Source organism: Pristis pectinata, chromosome 20 (assembly GCF_009764475.1).
Source record: "Pristis pectinata isolate sPriPec2 chromosome 20, sPriPec2.1.pri, whole genome shotgun sequence".
In the NCBI taxonomy this organism is placed as follows: Eukaryota; Metazoa; Chordata; class Chondrichthyes; order Rhinopristiformes; family Pristidae; genus Pristis; species Pristis pectinata.
Genome location: NC_067424.1, coordinates 34,414,690 through 34,433,512, shown reverse-complemented (window position 1 = coordinate 34,433,512; position 18,823 = coordinate 34,414,690). Strand labels below are relative to the sequence as shown.

General features: G+C 44.4%; 1 protein-coding gene across 2 annotated transcripts in view; it reads left to right on the top strand.

Annotated features, from left to right (window-relative positions):
* Positions 1–18,823, top strand: part of klhl12 (kelch-like family member 12) — a 52,741-nt gene that overhangs the window by 32,075 nt on the left and 1,843 nt on the right. For both annotated transcript variants that reach the window (XM_052034573.1, XM_052034572.1), the window contains exons 8-12: positions 5,345–5,451; positions 6,386–6,581; positions 7,864–8,022; positions 10,426–10,524; positions 13,753–13,939. In XM_052034573.1, coding sequence (XP_051890533.1) covers positions 5,345–5,451; positions 6,386–6,581; positions 7,864–8,022; positions 10,426–10,524; positions 13,753–13,939 — 748 coding nt within the window. The remainder of the gene's footprint in view (positions 1–5,344; positions 5,452–6,385; positions 6,582–7,863; positions 8,023–10,425; positions 10,525–13,752; positions 13,940–18,823) is intronic.

Sequence of the window (18,823 nt, the reverse complement as noted above, 5' to 3'; positions counted from 1 at the left end):
GCTCCGGTTTCCTCCCACATTTTCAAAGATGTACTGGTTAGGAAGTTGTGGGCGTGCTATGCTGGCACCGGAAGTGTGGCGACACTTGCAGGCTGCCCCCAGAACACTCTACGCAAAAAGATGCATTTCACTCTGTGTTTCGATGTATATGTGACTAATAAAGATATCTTAAATCTTAATCTTAAATATCAGCTAGATATACTCATCGACACTGTTTGGTTGTGTTTACTACAACCCCTTTGCCTTTATCAACAGTATACGTCTTCAGTATCATTTATACTACAGCATCACTATGATGGTGTTTTTTTTAGCACATCTTGCATGTGCAACTTCCTTCTGTTTTGTCTTTGCAGGCATTGAAGAGAGAACAGTTTGAAGAGACCATAGGGTAGGACATGGCAGGAGGAAATGCAGCAGATGAGAAGAGTGGAAGGAGGAAAAAAAGCTAATGTTGACCACAATGCACATTGCGCCTGACACCCCACACACAGCCACCTCAGAGACTGCCAACACAAGGCATGAGCAAAGTGGGTTAAGTAGACGTGTCATGGGGAGATTCGCCAGGTACTGGTGAGCTGCAGTCTGGTACGAGGCATAGGGGTTTGATCTACTTACTCACCTGGGAGGATATCCTTGCATCTGCTGTGTGGAGGACCACAACTAGTGTGCCCATGAGGAGGAGAATTGTCTTCTCCAGCCTAGCAAGAGGCTGATGTGGATGCAGAACAAAATGGTGAGTGCATTGTCAGGCCTACCGGACCAAATGCAGGAGCTGACAAGGAGCACGGAGGAGTTCATCTCCAGGTTCTCTCAGGAGTTTTCTTTGGGGCTGTGAATTCATGTATGCCACCCTTGAGGCCATGCATCCTTCTTTGCAAAGACTTGGCAGCAATCCATTCAGGTGATAGCTGCTGTGAAGGCAGAGAACCTGTTTCTATGCAGTCTCGCCCAGGCAGAGGGCTGGTTCCTGCAGCAACAGTGCTGGGCCACCAGGGGGCAGCTTGATGCTCTCATTGTACAGAGAGATGCTACTCGTGACCAGATGATTGACCTCACTGAGCAGCTGCCACAAGTCAGCAGATTGACACCAGCAGTAGACACAGGTTTGTGCTCCTCAAGGGCTAAAGTGGTGCTCCAACTTGAGCAGCTGCTGTTCTTTGTGAATGGAAATGCTGCACATGAGCAGCTTACGTGAGCAGGGCGATACTAGGTGTGAGCAGATTACTGCCCTACACAAGCAGAGAAATGGCACAAGTGAACTTGCATCTTTCCTGCTGGAATAGAGACGTGCAAACCCTTCCCCACTCCCAAAACCCCGACTCTGATACATCTTCATTATGGTAGGAAGAGTCCTGTTTTTATTGCCTGGTTCTGGGGAAAGGAATGAAGTCAGCATGGTCTCGACACCTGTGATTTGGGATCTGTCAGCCAGCTCAGCGTCTGGTCTGGAGAAGGAAATGATGGTAGTGTGGCCTGGGTGCACCATTGTCTAACCCGTCTCCTGGTGCAGGTTCAGCACACGAGGTTAACCATTCGCCTCCCACCACGTCCACTCAAACAATGTACTCACCTGTGCACCACAGCCGCCCATCCCAGACTATTCCTTCAGTTGGCTGGGAGAAGTCTGAAGCCAGTCCATCCACAGAAAGAGCTTCTCATAAATTATCGAAGGCATCTGCTAACTCAAAGGGAAAGCCTTCCAAGGGCTGGACTGCAGCCTTAAAGGGGCCACTGTCAATTAGCATCAGACCATTGAAAGCCACCTACAATGCGGGCAAAAGGGAACAGAGCTGAATTGTTCAGCTTGGCGGGCAGGTGTCATGTTCTGATTATCATTTCATTTCACTTTGCTGGTCTCTTGAAAATTTTTTATAGCAGTATTTGAATTCATTCTCATTTAGGACTTGTAACATTTTTCACCATGCAAAGACAAGTCACACTGGTGTGGCAGCTGCTGGCATTGCTGCATACCCTGCAGTGCCTCACCTATTAAAGTTCTAGGCAGCACGTTTGAAGAAAACACTGATTAGTAACAGACAATGAGGGATGCATTATCAAATTAAAAAAGATCATCACAGCAATGCAACAAATAATTGCAAACAAAAACAATTCCATAGCTACCATGTTATTTTGAGAATGATCACTAACTTTAGGTTCTCAGTTTGGTGTCTTGTTGAAGTATATATAATAGCAATCTCAAAGAGAGGGGTTCCTACAAGAAGCTGAAGAATATAAACAAGGTCGAATGGTGTGAATAAACAACTGCCTCTATGCGTGGAATTGAAAACTACAGGAAAGCATGTTAGTGTTTGCTTGAGCAGGGTGGCAATCACATCTTCTTGTGTGCAAAGTGAGAAGTTGTACTTTGCTGACACCTCAGTTCTTCCCCTTTGTATATTTTGAAATGATCAGCTGATTCATTGGTTTCAGTTGACTTGCATTTGGTGTTCTATGAAGTATATCACTGCTCTGAATAAGTGTGGGTTTCTTGGGCTTGAAATATTAGCACCCCAGTGCATTTCCCCACCTATTGCACTGATCAGTATACTGTGATGTGTATTTCTTTCAGCTGCAATGCAAATATCCGCCATTGCTGAACTGTAGGCCAGAGTGTAAAAGTGTAAAGACACCCACAGAGTGGAGCTCCTCTGAGAAGAGTACACTTTGTGTGACGGTCAAAGTACAGAGGTGTTGTACCAAGCTATTTAAGTAACTGGAGTAGGGATTTGTTCATTGTAGGTAACCTGCAAAGCAGCATGTGGAGGAATACTGTGTGTCATCTGGATTTCTTTGACGGCATATTGGCTCTTAATAAATGGGTGTGGAGAGAGTCACTTTGATGGGGAGTATGATTATGTAGGCTGTTTTGGGAAATGTTTCTCTTAGATAATCCCTTATTACGAATCTAGACAGTCCTCTCTTCCACTCAGCTGGAATATGAAGCTGCTTTTGGACAGTGACCCCTCCTTGGGAGCCTTCGTTGTCCTGCACCCACTTGCTCTGGCCGGTCTTCTGCCTCTGCTTCTAGGCTCCAGTTCTCCTTGCTTTTCCTCGGACACAGCTAGTGCCTACTGTTTGCCAGGTTTGGGAGCATGCAGCACCTCTGCACTGGTTGGTCATGTACCAGTGTGCGCCTGTGGACTGATGATAGCTGCGGAATGTTATTCAGGAGACCCGCGGATTTTCTATCGTTGTCCTTGTGGTCGCATGGCAGTTGCATCTCTGTTCAGTTGGTGTGGGTGGAGTGCAAGTGGGTATCAGAGGCCATGGACGTAAAGAGTAGCCCTTGTCCCCCAGGATCCATCTGTCAGAGTAGTGCTGGGCACTGAAAATGTCAAGCTGTGCAGACTCCTTCAGGATAAAGGAGTTAAGGGAGCTGCCAGGATACATGGGATCTACCATCATAAAATTCTTCTCATGAATCACAACAACCTGGACAGATAGGGAGTGGAAACCTTTTTGCTCAATGAAAAAATCTGGGTTATTCAACAGAGCCCTTAAAGCCCCATGAGAGCAGTTGATGATGCTTTCACTTATGGGAAGCCAGAAGTGCTGGTAAGTTTGAATGCCAAAGCTGCTATGTTCTTCTCACTGAAAACAAAGAAAATGAAGTTGTTTCTTCATGAGCACAGAGCCTTGGTGGCCTCTCCAATGCAGCTGTGAGCAGTAAACTCAGCACTATGGAGTAGACACAAAATGCCAGAGGAACTCAACAGGTCAGGCAGCATCCATGGAGCGATGAAGGGTCTCGACCTGAAATGTCGACTGTCCATTTCCCTCCATATATGCTGCCTCACCCGTTGAGTTCCTCCAGCGTTTTGTGTGTTGCTCCAGATTCCAGTATCTGCAGTCTCTTGTGTCTCCACTATGAAAAAGACCAGCTGTGACCACCTGGAATGATCCAGTGGCCAAGAAGTTGAGAGTTTCTGTGACCTTCATCTCAACTGAGGTAGCATCCAGGCATGAGAATGTGGTCAAAGGTCATCCTGCCGAATGTCACATGTCTGTTACGATGGCTTTTGTGTACCTGAGTTTGCAAAGATTTTGTATGTCAGAGAGGTTCAGGTACAATGTGGTGCTCTTGAAGACTGCATTGGATCTTTGCCTACTGCCTAAAGTCCCTGATTAGTAATACAGTGCTTCCAGCAGTGTTGCCCCGAATGGCTCAGCACTGAAATGGTTGTAGTTTTATCACACTCTGTGGACTTTGCGAAGTATTTTTGCCCTGTGAGGTCTCCTGGTGCTACCAAGTAAAGCAAGAACATGGTCTGGTGTGTACTTGGTTCTCCAGAGACTAAATATACATATGGCCGCACAGAAGAGGGACTGAGTGGCCTTCAAGTCTCTGTTAATTCTCAGCAGAGCAATCAAACCCATTCATCCTCTTATTTCCCTGTTGCATATTCTCTTTGACGATTTCCCCATCGGGGAAGTTCCGTGCAGATAACACTGCATGGAGCTGCAGCTCTAACTGTTCCATGATGATCACCGTCTGGAACTTTGATCTCTAGATTATATTGGTATGGGCAGAAACCTACATGATTTGTCGTCAAGTGTGCATCTAACCCTGGGAAAACCCCATGTCTGCTATCAAGTGGAAGAGTTGGTCCAATTCCACCACTCTTGTTTTTTTCCAGGAATTATTGTCAGTGCACTTTGCTCCAGCTGAAATTGCTCTTGCTAAGTGATTCATTTTCTCAACATAGAGGTTTAATATACTGTCAGTCTTGCATAAATGGTTAATATGTTTTCCTATTATTTCTGCTCTCTTCCAATTGTCTGCAGCCTATTTAAAAAAAGTAAGAGCTTGAAGTCCTGATGCAGGGTTTTGACCCAAGATCTCGGTAATTCCATTCCCCCCCCACAGATGCTGCTCGACCCCTTGAGCTCTTCCAGCAGATTGTTTACTACTCCAGATTCCAGCATCCGCAGTCTCTTGCATGTCCAAATAAGAGCTTGGGGCTGTGCATGTGACTTTTTCTGTCACCCAAGCTCTATCTTCCTTTCCCAACAGGTATCTCTTAACATTATCAAATCCTTCGCATAATGTGTACTTTCCAGAAGTGTCAGTCTTCCTCTTGCAAAACAAACACAGTGCATGTCTAGGAGTATAGAAACTATATGGCAAAAGAAAGCCAGTCATTTCCTTTTGCTGGGATTTCTGATTTTAGTTGCTTGGTCTCCCCTGCAGAAGCTTGGAATTTTCTACAACCAGTCTACTGAATATCACACCAGTTTGGGATGTCCTGAGGTCACGAAAGAAAATCTTACATACTGGTTTGTTCTTTTCATAGTGAGCGAAAGGTTGAATTTTTATATTCTGACTGTACACATATTTTTGCAGGAGCCAATGAAGTATTATTAGTGATTGGAGGGTTTGGAAGCCAGCAATCTCCTATTGATGTGGTGGAGAAGTACAATCCCAAGTCCCAAGAGTGGAGTTTCCTGTCTGTGAGTAGTTATTTCAAACTGTATCCTGCTGCAAATTATAAGATGTGGATTTGTATCCATAGGAGTTTGTTGAGTGGGCTCTAGAAAAAAGCCATCTACCTCTGACTCTATTCCAGCACAGACATGAGCTTTTTAATAAATGTTTATGGGATTTATAATAGAATGTAAGAACAGATGCATCATGTTCAGGTTATTGGATTGTATCCAGAAACATGGATCATTGATCCAAGGAGCTAGAATCCTGCCATGGTAGCTAGGGAATTTAAATTCAAGTAATTAAGGAAAAAGATGTTGGTATCAGGAATAATTACTGGGAAAATACCCATCAGTCCTTCAAGGAAGAAAATATATCATCCTCACCCTTTTAGGCCTTTATGTGTCTAGACCCACCAACTGCTTCAGTTCAGAGTCAAGCAGGCATGGACAATATATGCCAGATTTTCTAGTGATGTCTACTTCTTATGAATATGTGAAGAAAATACATTTTGATAAATGTTAAATACCCAACTGATTGATTAAGGAAGAAAACTTGCTGTCTAGATTGTATGCAAGTCCAGTCCAACACCAGTGTGATTAACTCTTCACTCTTTATTACTGTCCTGTTCCCAGCCAACAAGCTTGGTCTGTACTTCATTGTTCACAGCCCTTCTTCCCTATTCGCTGACATTTGCAGGAGCTGAAATTCAAATTGGTCATTTCACTCTTCACATTCAAAGAGCAGTGATGCTTGTTTTAGATTTCCAGCATGAAAATGCAGGGAGGACACAGCAGCTCAGTCCATAGCTGGGGAGGGAATGGCCATTCAAACTTCTGAGTTCTGAAGAAAGGTACAAGGAGGAAATTTCTGACTTTCTATCCACTGGGGGCTTCCCAACCCATGACCCATTTCAGTGTTTTGCTCAAGCTTTACTTCCTCTACTCGTTTACCCCACAGAGCATCACCCGGAAACGAAGGTATGTGGCCACGGTGTCACTGAATGATCGTATATATGTGATTGGTGGATATGACGGTCGATCTCGACTGAGCTCAGTAGAATGCCTGGACTACACATCTGATGAGGATGGTGTCTGGTACTCAGTTGCCCCAATGAATGTGCGCCGAGGCCTCGCGGGAGCCACAACGCTTGGAGGTGAGGTTCACTGTTGTCCTGGAAGCGGTGATAAATTCAAAGTGGAGTTTGTCAGATGCACAAGCACATGTACGCACAGGTGCAATGAAAAACCGACTTGCAGCAGCATCACAGGCACATAGCATCAGATAAGCAGCATTCACAAGAAAAACATAAACAATTTTTACAAGAAAGAACACAACTAGAACAAAACAAAAAACGAAGTCTGTTTTAGTGCAAAGTGATCGTCGTGTTGCTAAACTCTGGTGATTAGGGTTGTGCCAGTTGGTTCAAGAACCAACCCCAGAGGAAATTGTAAATGGCACAATCTTCAGCCCTCAATTAAAGGAACCTAGAGAATATGTACACAAGGTTACTGAGAGAAGGTTCTGAGATAGGCTCTGTGTGTGGTGGGAGAATTTTCACCATCCAGTGTCAGTGGTATAACATTTCATTAAACAGACTGGGAAGAAAAGAAAGTTGTAGTGTGATCGTAGTTGTTTTGTATATGGGACATCCATCCATCCTGACTGGCCCTTGCATTATAGCACATTTTCATACACTAACAATGTGGGAAACGGTTAATCGTCTGCTCCAGGTCATTCCAGCACAGCTTCAATAAACAGCAGAATCCGTTTATGGTTTTTGCCTCAGATTCTTTCCTTGTTCTTTTGGACAAAAATCACTTCCATAGGTGAGCCCTGGTTTTCTGTAAACCAGTTGATAAACAGTTGGATGACTGACAGCCTTTCCTGTAAAACCCAGTTACAGCACCTGATTGAGGAATGTGCCATCAACATTTACAAATTAGTTGTTTTGTTATCTGACGTCAGATTTTCATGAACTTTCTTCTTTGGTGTCACTGTTGTCCAATCCACTTCCTTAACGTCAAACAGTTTGCTGGAGGAACTCAGTGGGTTGAGCAGCATCTTTGGTGGGGAAGGAATTGTTGACACTTCAGCGTGAAACCCTTCCTTCTCACCCACTTTGAAGAAGTTTTCCTCCTCTCCTGATGCAGGGTTTTGACCGGAAACATTGACGATTCCTCCCCCCCCCCCAGGTACTGCTCAACACCGTGAGTTCCTCCAGCAGATTGTTTGTTACTCCAAATTCCAGCATTTTTGCAGTCTTTTGTGTCTCCTTCCTAATGTCAAGTCCAGTGAATGAGCTGCAGTGATGTGCGAACTACTCCTTCAAGCATTAAAGTCGAACAGTACCTGGTTCAACCCAGCCTCAATATGTGCATCAGTGCTCCCCTCCTGCATTGCTGACTGTTGTCTGTCTGATGTGCTTCTGTTTTCAGATATGATCTATGTGGCAGGTGGCTTTGACGGGAGCAGGCGACACACTAGTATGGAGAGGTATGACCCAAACATCGATCAGTGGAGCATGCTGGGGGACATGCAGACGGCAAGAGAAGGGGCTGGTCTTGTTGTGGCTAATGGAGTCATCTACTGTCTTGGTAGGTAGCTGCATTGGGCTGTGTTTTCATTGGGTGTGGATTAATCAGATTGTGTTGCTGATTAAAGATAATTTAAATATTCCAATCAGCCATGTATAATTGTAAAAGCTGAATGTTGCCAAGTAATTCACTAATTGATGTCCTCGCCCTAATGTGCTGTGCAGGGGCTGTAGATTATGAGTATTGTTTTCCTCCTTTGTTTTAGATGAACCAGATTGCTAAAGCCAACTAATGTCCCCCTGCTTCTGCCCAGGTTGAGTCCAACTCAGGAGGGGCGGATGTGTTGGGTGGTGACTTGGTGCTGAAGATCTGGAAGGATGTGAAGGCTGGTGGGTTGGAAGCTGAGAACAAGAGGAGACATTTCATGGTTCTGGGAAAGAGGGAAAACAGTGAGAGCAGAATTACAGAAATGGACATGGTTGATAGTCTGGTTAACAACCGTGCAACAAGATACTCAATTGTAAGGAGAGAAAGGAAATGCAGGTATGGCCGGGTGAGTCAAATGGAGAAATTGGGGAAAAAATGGATAGTGTCCAAACAGGATACTTAGTGGGTGGAAGTGTTGTTAAGGTAAATGTAGTAGTTGGTGATTGCAAGTCTGTCTGCCCACACGGTGACAGGGAGAGGTGGAGGTAGACCATGGGCCATGTGAAAATGAGGCAAAGGTGCAAACTGGCAGCAAAGTTGGGGCCACTGCTTATTCTGAGGGGCAGACCAGAAGGGATGGTGAAGGCACATCAAATGTGGAATTGGAAAGAGGGATATGGGTCAGAGGTAAGTGAAGAGGAAGGAGATTTGGACAGGCAATGGTTGTTAAACCAATTCACTACGGATTGAACTTAGCACCTGCCCGTTCACTTACTCACCAAATGAAGTTACTGGTGGGAATCCCACCTGCATTTCCTGATACAGTTAGTTCTACTACTGTAGATGGTTGTTCAGGCCATCTTAGTTCATCCATCTGGAGATCCTGATATCCCTTTATTGTTGCATCCAGTTGTTGCTTAAATTATTCCCAATGTTTTGGTCTCCACCATGCTAATTGATGGGTTTTCTTTTCATTGAACAATTTGTTTGCTTTCTGTATGAAGCACTCCGCACTGAATTTCATCTGCCACTCCTCTGTCTTAAATCTAAATCTAGCCTTCAGTCTGCAGTGTCTGAGCTCCCATCTCCAATTCCATTAAATTACGTAGATTGGCATTAGTAATAGCCTCAGCATCAATTACTGTTTCCTTCCCCTACCCTGAAGTTGCTCTTCTAACTAATGAGTTTTCTATCATTCAACCAGTTCTTACTCATTCCTAGCCTTAACCCTGAATCCTTACCGTTTACAGTTTAGGTGAATCTTAAGAAGAAGTTAGTGTAGAAGAGCACAAAGATGGAAAGTGTATTTGACAATGCTACCAAGCAGCACTTACTCACCAATGAGCTGCTCACTGATGCTGACTTTTGGTGTCACCAGGGCCACTTGGCCACACACTTTGCTATTCAGCACGATTTGGTCCAGAAACTCAGCCAGGCCAGCCACTTAAATATTGCAACGGCAAGAGCAGGGCAGACTGGGGAACCGGTGGCAAGTGACTTGCCTCCTCGTACCTCAAAGCCTTAACACAGGTGTCAGAAATGTGACGGATTACCCACTGCTTACTGGATTTTCCAATAACACTTAAGAAGCGTTACGCCATCCAAGAGAAAGCCCTGTGCTCAATTGGAACCAAATTCACCACCCTAAACAGTCATTCTCTTCACCACCAGTGGACTCTGGCTACATCAAGTACTATCTAGAAAATTAACTCCACAGTTTCTTGCCAAAAATGTTTTAACAGCTCCTACCAAACCTGTGACTTCTACCACCAAGGATAAGGGCAGCAGATCTATGGGAACACCACCTGCACATTGCCCTGCAGATCGTCATCCTAACTGGTTAATATATTGTCGTTCCTTCTTGGTTAAGAGATCAAAATCCTGGATCTCCCTACGTAATTAGCACTCCGGTAGTTCAAGGTGGGAGCTCACTATCACCTTCTTCAGGGCGGTTAGGGATGGGCTTCTCCAGTGATGCCCTCATTTTGTAAAAACAAAATGCACCATAAGGCACACGACATTCAAACTTGATTTGTGGCTTCAAATGAAGCCCTGAGAAGGTTTGTCAGATAGGATCTTCTCTCTTTTAATTCCTTGATTCCAGTTACATTATCCTGCTTTTAGTGTTTCCTCATATTTGGATGTGCACATCTGTGAAATCATTAGGCTCAATTTTTCCTTAAATGCTAACTTTCCACCTGGTTTTCCTCCATGCCATCAGCTGCTGTTGTTCTGAATGATTATGCACTTTCTTGAACTGTGGTCAATATATCAGGCCTGAGATTAGTAGTTGCAATACTCTTGTTTTTGTTCCAGGAGGCTATGATGGGATTAACATCTTGAGCTCTGTGGAGAGATATGACCCACACACAGGACACTGGACACATGTCACACCAATGGCCACCAAACGCTCAGGTTAGTCTGAATGTGCAGGTGGACTGAGTTTATAGACTTTGTGTAGTCTTGGGTAAAAAGTATGCTCTCTCTTGCGGGTCTCTTTGCAAGAACTTTCCATCTTGTTATTATCCTCAGTGTGCAGTAAACATTCAGTGATTGGTTGCTAAGATATGGGCCTCAGATTTGGTCAGCACCTACAACAATGCATTAAACATTTGTGTGCAGTGGGCCAATGAGTGTATTAGAAATTCATTATTGCCCAAAAGGACACACATTACTGAACCGGCACTACATGAAACAAAGCCTTTGCATTCTTCAGGGCAGGTAGGTTCAGAGCTAGCATAAATTTGGAGGGAGGGAAGAGACTGGTTGTAAGATAGAGAAGCCAGGGGATTGAGGGAGGGGTCAGGGATTGGCCTAGTAAGGGGTCAGGAAGGGTTTTTCAGATGGTCTGGGTTGGAAGCCAGAGATCATGGAGTTGAGGAAAGTTTGATTCAGGAGATGGGGCGAGTCAATGGTGTGGGGAGTTTTGAAGTTGCATGATGGAGGCCCTGGAGATGGTGGTTGATCTGGACCAGGCCAGCGGTCAGTGGTTGGACAGGGGGTTGGGATGGGATATATTGCAGGGACATCACTGGTGAGGGTCTCTGCCATGATGTGGTGGATTTGCGAGAGTCAGGGAAACAAATAATCCAAAGGGGTCTCACTGAGCAGGTTTCCAGCGGCAAACAGCTCAGATATGTCCCCTTAAGTTGTGCCAAAGTAGGATTCACAAGCCTATTCATATGTCTGGCATGCTTATTGAAAGTTAACAGAAGTGTATCCCACTGCACATTGTTGAACACCACTTCACAGGTCTGAGTTAACTTTGCTTTATCACATCAGACACACACAGGGTCCAAAATGAAAATCAAGCACTTCACAATCCATGTGGTAAGTTCCTAATTTCTCAGGAATGTTTTCCTTTGAATTGGATCACAAAGTGCACAGAAGCTTGGCACCAAGCAATCCCATTCTTTAACAAGGGTCCTATCTAAGGGTTTTGCAGAAATCCACACCCCATGCACACTAATGCTGGCATTTTATCCCAGCCTTCAGAAAAGCTCTACCACAGCCCTTTGACCCGCAGAGTGTAAGGTTACTTTCACAGCCTGTAGTAAATTGTTCAGATTAGTAGATGAGAATCAGTGAGCTGTTACAGCTCGGGTTTGGGTGGGGGGGTGGGGAGTCATTGCTGTTTTTCTCTTCTGATTTGCATGTGTGCTTTCAAGAAGGCAGTGTGATTATAAGAAGCAGTTCTTTCTGATTATCTTTCCAGCATTGTTGTTATTATAGTATCACTGTGAGATTGAACCTGACTGAAACCGAATGGTTATCATATTAACAATGCTTGCAATTTATGGGATATGGCCAAGTTTCCAAAGAATACAGTGAATGAAAATCAAAAAAAAACTACTAGTCCTGGAAATCTAAACTACAAATATTCAGCAGATCAGGCAGCACCTGTGGAAAAAGATACAGTTAACATTTCAGGTCGAAGATTCTGCTGAGTGTTTCTAGCAGTTTCTATTTTTATAAATTTTTATACTTATTATCACACCACTTGCATTGCCGAATAGGAGTTTCCATTATCTATTATCTCTGTTGGTATAGCTGGCATTGTGAAAAATATCAGTCCACTCACTAAAAATCCTGGGTCAGTTAACCAGGTTAAATGTTGGGGAATAGATCTGGAGGACATTCAGTGACTATATTGAACAAGTTATCGGCAGCTGCCTGTTTTATTCATTTTAGGGATGTGGGTATTGCTAACACACCTAATTCTTCTCAAGCAGGTAATGAGCCACCACCTTGAACTGCTACAGTCTTTCTGGTGGAGGTACTCCCACATGGGTAGGGAACTCTGGCATCTAGACTTCAGCGACAGTGAGGAATGGCAACATATTTCCAGGTCAGAGTGGTGTGCAGTTTAGAGGGAAATCTGGTGGTAGTGGTGTTCCCGTTCACATGTTGCATACACGGCAGCCATAGTACTCCTGTGGCAGAGAGCCAATGTTGAGGGAGTTGGAGGGGTTGCCAAGCCTCAGCCAAGTTAGTTTTGAAGTGAGGTTACTCAGCAGGAAATGATGGAAATGCTCAGCAGGTCAGGCAGCACCTGTGGAGAGAGAAACAGTTAATTTTTCAAGTCAATAACCTTTTCATTGGAACTGGAAATAGAAATATAACTCGTGACAATGTAAGCTGCAGAGAAAGGGGGCGAAGGGGCAGTGAGGACAAGGAGGTAGATCTTCAGTTGGGTGGAAACCAGGGGATATTAAATCACTAAAGGGCAAGGCTGCTATGGTGGAAAGTGTGGTCAAAGGAAAGCCTGTCCTGGTTCTCAGAGTGTGTAGAAGGGATCACAGCTGAAATGGAAGCAGTTGAGGTCCTGTTAACTCTGGTTGAGGAAGCATCTGTATGGAAGATTGCATCATTAGAACAGAAGCAATGGTGATGAGAAACTTGGAGAAGGGACTGAAGTCCTAACAGAGCAGAGTGGGAGGAGATGTAGTCTGTGGATAGCTGTGGCGGATACTTGGCTTGTCGTGGATACTGCTTGCTAGCCTGTGCTCCGAATGCTGGATTTAACCTGCTTTTATCACTACTTACACCCAGATCTGATGCAAGGTCATGGACTTGAAACGTTAACACAGTTTCTCTCCACAGATGTTGCCTGACCAGCTAAGTAGTTCCAGTCTTTATTTCAGATTTCAAGTGTTTACAGTACTTTCTGTTGAAGTGAGAGCACCTCATCTCCCCATTTAATGGATAAAATGATAAAAGGATCCGTCAGATAGAGTGGATTAAAGGGGATGTGATGATTCCTACTGCATAATCCCACAATATCTCAGATGGTAGACAATCAAGGAGCGGGCTTTTACTGATTGGCTATAGAGAGGGCCAATGATAAACTTTACTGCACTTTTCTCTGAGATAAAATGCATTGCACTTCATCTGTGGACATGTCTTCAAAGCCAGTGTTCTTGTCTAATGGAGACACAAGAAATTCTGCAGATGCTGGAATCTGGAGCACTCCACAATGTGTATTGCTCCTGTGTATTGTTCTTGTCTAACTATTCTTGGTTTCTGAACTCTGCGCTGTGTTCTTAGATTCAAGTGGAACTGTGCAAAGACTTTACCTGTTAAACAGAACCAAAATTTAGTATGTTTGAACGTACCTTGCCTCTTCTGTCCACTCTTACATAGGAGCTGGGGTGGCTCTGCTGAACGACCATATTTACGTGGTTGGTGGCTTCGACGGAACAGCCCATCTTGCATCGGTGGAAGCGTACAACATTCGCACAGACTCATGGGTGATGATAACTAATATGACAACACCTCGATGCTACGTGGGAGCAGCAGTACTTCGTGGGAGGTTATATGCAATTGCTGGGTATGTCAAAGTTCAAGCAAGATGATGCAATTTTTATGTTATCTGCTCTTTTATAAATGAATCACCTGCTCATGGTCAGTATCCTGCAGGAGCAATTGAAGAAATATACTAATTTGAACTAAATAACTTACAATGAGCTCTTTGGTTGAGTTTTCTCACTGGTACTCCTCAGCTGTACAAGACGTGGTGAGACCATACTTTGGAGTATCGTGTGCCGTTCTGGCCGCCTGGGCATAGGAAGGATGTCATTAAGCTGGAAAGGGTGCAGAAAGGACTCACGAGGATGTTGCCAGGACTGGACGGCCTGAGCTATAAGGAGAGATTGGACAGGCTGGGACTGTTTTCCCTGGAGCGAAGGAGGCTGAGGGGTGACTGTATTAGAGGTTTATAAAACCATGAGGGGCGTAGATAAGGTGGATGCTCACTGTCTTTTTCCCAGCGTAGGGGGAGTCTAAAACTAGAGGGCGCAGGTTTAAAGTGAGAAGGGAAAGATTTAAAAGGGATCTGAGGGGTGCCTTTTCATACAGAAGTTGCTGGTCTATGAAACGAGCTGCCGTTGGAAGTGGTAGAGGCAGGTACAGTTACAATGTTTAAAAGGCAGGGACATGGATAGGAAATGTTCAGAGAGATATGAGCCAAATGCAGGGCAATGGGACTAGCTGAAATCAACAACTTGGTTGAGATGGACGAGTTGGGCCAACGTACCTGTTTCCTTGCTGTATAACTCTATGACTCGGTTTGTCCCTGAGAGTGGCAGTGTGGTGCAGTAAATGCTGTGTCCTCACAGCTCCAAGGACCCAGGTTCACTCTTGACCTGCTGTCTGTACGGAGTTTTCTCATTTCCCTGTGGGCTTCCCCTGAGTCCGCCAGTTTCTTCGCACGTCCCAAAGACGTGCTGGTTGGGAGGTTTGATCGACGTCTGTAGATTGCCTCCAGTGTAGGTGGGTGGAAGGAGAATTGAGGGGGAGTTGATGGGCACATGAGAGAGAATAGGTTACAGGACAATATGGGGGAATAGGATTGATGGAGTTATCTGAGAGGATATGCAAAAATATGGTCTTTGTTACCTCACAGTTTTTTTCCCATTCAGTAACCAGGACTTGGTAGACAGGAACACGGGAAGTGACAAGTCTTCCAGTTGTCTAATCCCAGGAGTACATCAGTGTTCTCACAGTTCTGGCCTCTTATGTTTCTCCTGATCTCTTTGCCCCATTTGTGTGCAATCATGTTCAGTGTCCTCAGGCCTCACCGCTGTGTGCAAAATAACAGGAGAAAGGGAGGCAGCAAAAAGCCATGAAGCCTTCAAACCTGTTCCTTTATTCAGTATCACAGTAAATCCTGTGCCTCACTGTTAGTGCACGGTAGTGTAGCGGTTAGCGCGACGCTATTACAGCACCAGCGACCCGGGTTCAATTCCTGCCGCTATCTGTAAGGAGTTTGTACGTTCTCCCCGTGTCTGCGTGGGTTTCCTCCGCGTGCTCCGGTTTCCTCCCACATTCCAAAGACATATGGGTTAGGAAGTTGTGGGCATGCTATGGTGGCGACACTTGCCGGCTGCCCCCCAGCACATTCTCAGTAACACAAAAAAACGCATTTCACTGTGTGTTTCAATGTACGTGTGATAATAAGTAAATACCTTACCTTATACCTTTTATTTTTGTTTATTCATCTTTTGGGATCTGTGTGTCACTGGCACGGCTGGCATTTATTGCCCATCCCTCATTGCCCTTGGAAAGGCAGTGAACCACATTTTTGAACTGTTGCAGTTCCTCTGGTGATAGTATTCCCATAATGTAGTTAGGAGGGAAGGTCCCGGATTCAGACCCAGCGCTGATGATGGAATAACAATACATTTCCCCATTAAGAGTGTTGGGTAACTTGGAGGAAAACCTGTTTCCCTTCTTCTCCTTGGTGGTAGAGGTTGTGGAATTCGAAGATGCCGTCAAGGTAGCCTAGTCGTGTAACTGCAGTGCATTTTATGCAGCGATATAGATTGCGGTCACTGTACCCTGGTAGTGGAGGAAATTAATACTTAGGGTGGTGGATGGCATACCAGTCGACCAGGTTGCTTTGTCCTAGATAAGGACAAGCTTCTTGAGTGTTGTTGCAGCTGTATTCATCTAGGAAAGAGAGTATTTCTGACTTGTGCCTTGTCCTTCGGGTGTTAGGAAGTGAATCACTCGCTGCAGGAAACCCAGCCTCTGACCTGCATTGTAGCCATCTGCTCAGTGGTGACCCCCCCCCCCCACCCCCCACCCCCCCCCACTGCAGGATCTTGATACTCAGGGATTGAAAAGCCAAATGTAGCTGGTTTGATTCTCTTAATGTCCACAAAACTGCCAGTCTCAACCCAGAGTATACTCGGTGGCCAAGCATGCAGAGCCTTCTAAGGCAGTGCATTCTGACTACATGTACAACAAGATTTTATCTTGACCTCTTAACCGTCAGGATGTGCCCCTGGTTCTTGATGCTATGAGCTAGACTATTCTTCATTATCAAAGTTAAAATCCCCATTAAAATCAATTTGTCTTTTCTATTCTTCTGAAGGAAGAAGATATGAAACATAACCAATTAGAGTCATACAGCACGGAAACAGGCCCTTCGGCCTACCTGGTCCATGCTGACCAAGATTCCCATCTAAGCTAGTGTTTGCCTGTGTTTGGCCCAAGTCCCTCTAAACCTTTACTATCCGTGTACCTGTCCAAGTACCTTTTAAATGTTGTTAATGTACCTGCCTCAACCACTTCCTCTGGCAGCTCATTCCATATACTGACCACCCTCTGGTGAAAAATTTGCCCTTCAGGTTCCTATTAAATCTCTCCCCTCTCACCTTAAAATTCTGACAGTAAGTGATGATTGGAACCATTAACTTTGACAAGTAAGAAAGGTTACTGCACTAACAAAATTCTCTTCCCAATGTTCTCTGCCTTTTGTAAATGCTAATTTTTCCAGAATACAGTAGTATAGGTGATATGAAACCTTGACTATCTCAGTGACACCATCATGTGCAAGTCCATCAGTGAAAGGCAGTGTGATCTGAGTGTGCATACACTGGGGCATTAGAAGGTCAACAGCTACCTTAACTGATTCTTCCCTCTTAGCTGAGAGACGTTGACCTCAAATCTTGTTCAAATAGGAACTCTGGCCCATGGTCTCAATCCATGTTTACTATTCAGTTATCAGTGCTGGTTTTGTAAAAAAATTAAAAGTCTGGGCAATTGAAACAATAATAATACTTTTAAACCCTTTTTTTATTGGAGCAAGAATGCTCAACAGCTTGCTTGCTTCAGTCTTTAATGCTATTGTACCTAAGTACTAAAGGTGAAGTACTAAGTACTAAAGGTGCTAAACCTGATGAAGGGCCTTAGCCCGAAATGTCGACTGTTCAGTTCGCTCCGATAGATGCTGCCTGACGTGCTGAGTTCCTCCAGCATTTCGTGTGTGTTGCTACTGATAGTGCATAATCCTTATTACCATACACAATTTAGCCAACATCAGCAATATTGTAATTCCCTTTCTACAGATTACAAGGACAACCTTCATGTGCTAGTTTCAGTTGTGTTTGCACCCCTCTCCAATTCAGAAACTCTTGCGTTCAAGTTCTGTTTTGGAGACCTGAGCACAAGATCCAGGTTATTGTTCCATTGGACCTCTGCACTATAGAAAGGCTATCCATTGCATGAGATTTTAAAACCGATGTCTTGCTTTCTCTCTCAGGTGGATATAAAAATATCCCATGGGACTATTTTCAAAAGAAGTTCTGAGTACTGATACCTGGGATCCTGGGCAAGATTTATCACTTAAGGGACATTACTAAATAAAACTAACTGATTGTTATCTCTCTGTTACTTGTGAGAGATGTGTTAATGGTCTTCTAGCATGTAAGTGGCATGCAACAGCCTGAGGACATGGAGGATCTATACAAATACAAGTCTTTCTTGGATTATCCCTCCCACTTTAGAAATGCTGTCATCGGAACCTTCTGGGTGTGGGCGGGAGGGCAGGTTGGGGGACGAGACCTTCTCTGACATCCACCCAACCCTTCAAGGTGTTAACTTTGCTCAATTTCTGGTTCTCTGCCTCTCTCTTGGTCCCTGCACCCCACTATTGGCTTTGTGGTTGACAGTGAGGAGGAACATTTTAAACTTTATCTACAAAGGCTCTAAATTCTGCAATACATTCCTAAACTTCTGATTCACTGTCTCGTCCTTCATGCTGCTCCTTAAACCCTGCTTTTTTGTCCAAAGTCTGATTGAAATAACACTCCTGTGGAACACCTTGAAATGTGTGGGTAGTTGTTACCATTGTCAGTCCTTGACAAGTTACAGCAACAGGAAGCAATTCCTGACAGGTTTGTTATGCTGGGATGTGGCTTCAAATACATCCAAAATCTGAGCCTCATTTGAATGTTCTTGCTTTGTGGAAGATAAATGACAGTTATACTGAGACACCAGCTTAAATAGCTGAAAACCTCCTACAGTACAGTGGAACTAGGCTCCTGGAGACTCTGTGCATATTCTGGGTTTGATATTCAGGTAACTTATAAAGCAACAGCACTGTATCTTGCAAGTCCTTCTCCCCTACTCTTAACCAATAATCTAATCATACCCTTTCACCTACTTATCTAGTTCCCTTTTGGAAGCTATTGTTGAACTTATTTTTAGGCACAATACATCAAAAACCCCTACTGCTTGTTTCTTAATCTGGACTTAAGTATCGTCCACCCTCCTCTTTTGAGCAAACATTTGTTCACCCCTTCTAGTTTGTTCCTTTGCTTCATTGTGCATTTTCATGTTCCTTAGGCGATGATGACTAAAGTTGTTTCTTCTATGCCATGATAGACCAAGAAAGCAGAATCACAGTCTGACAGTTACTGTCAGCAGC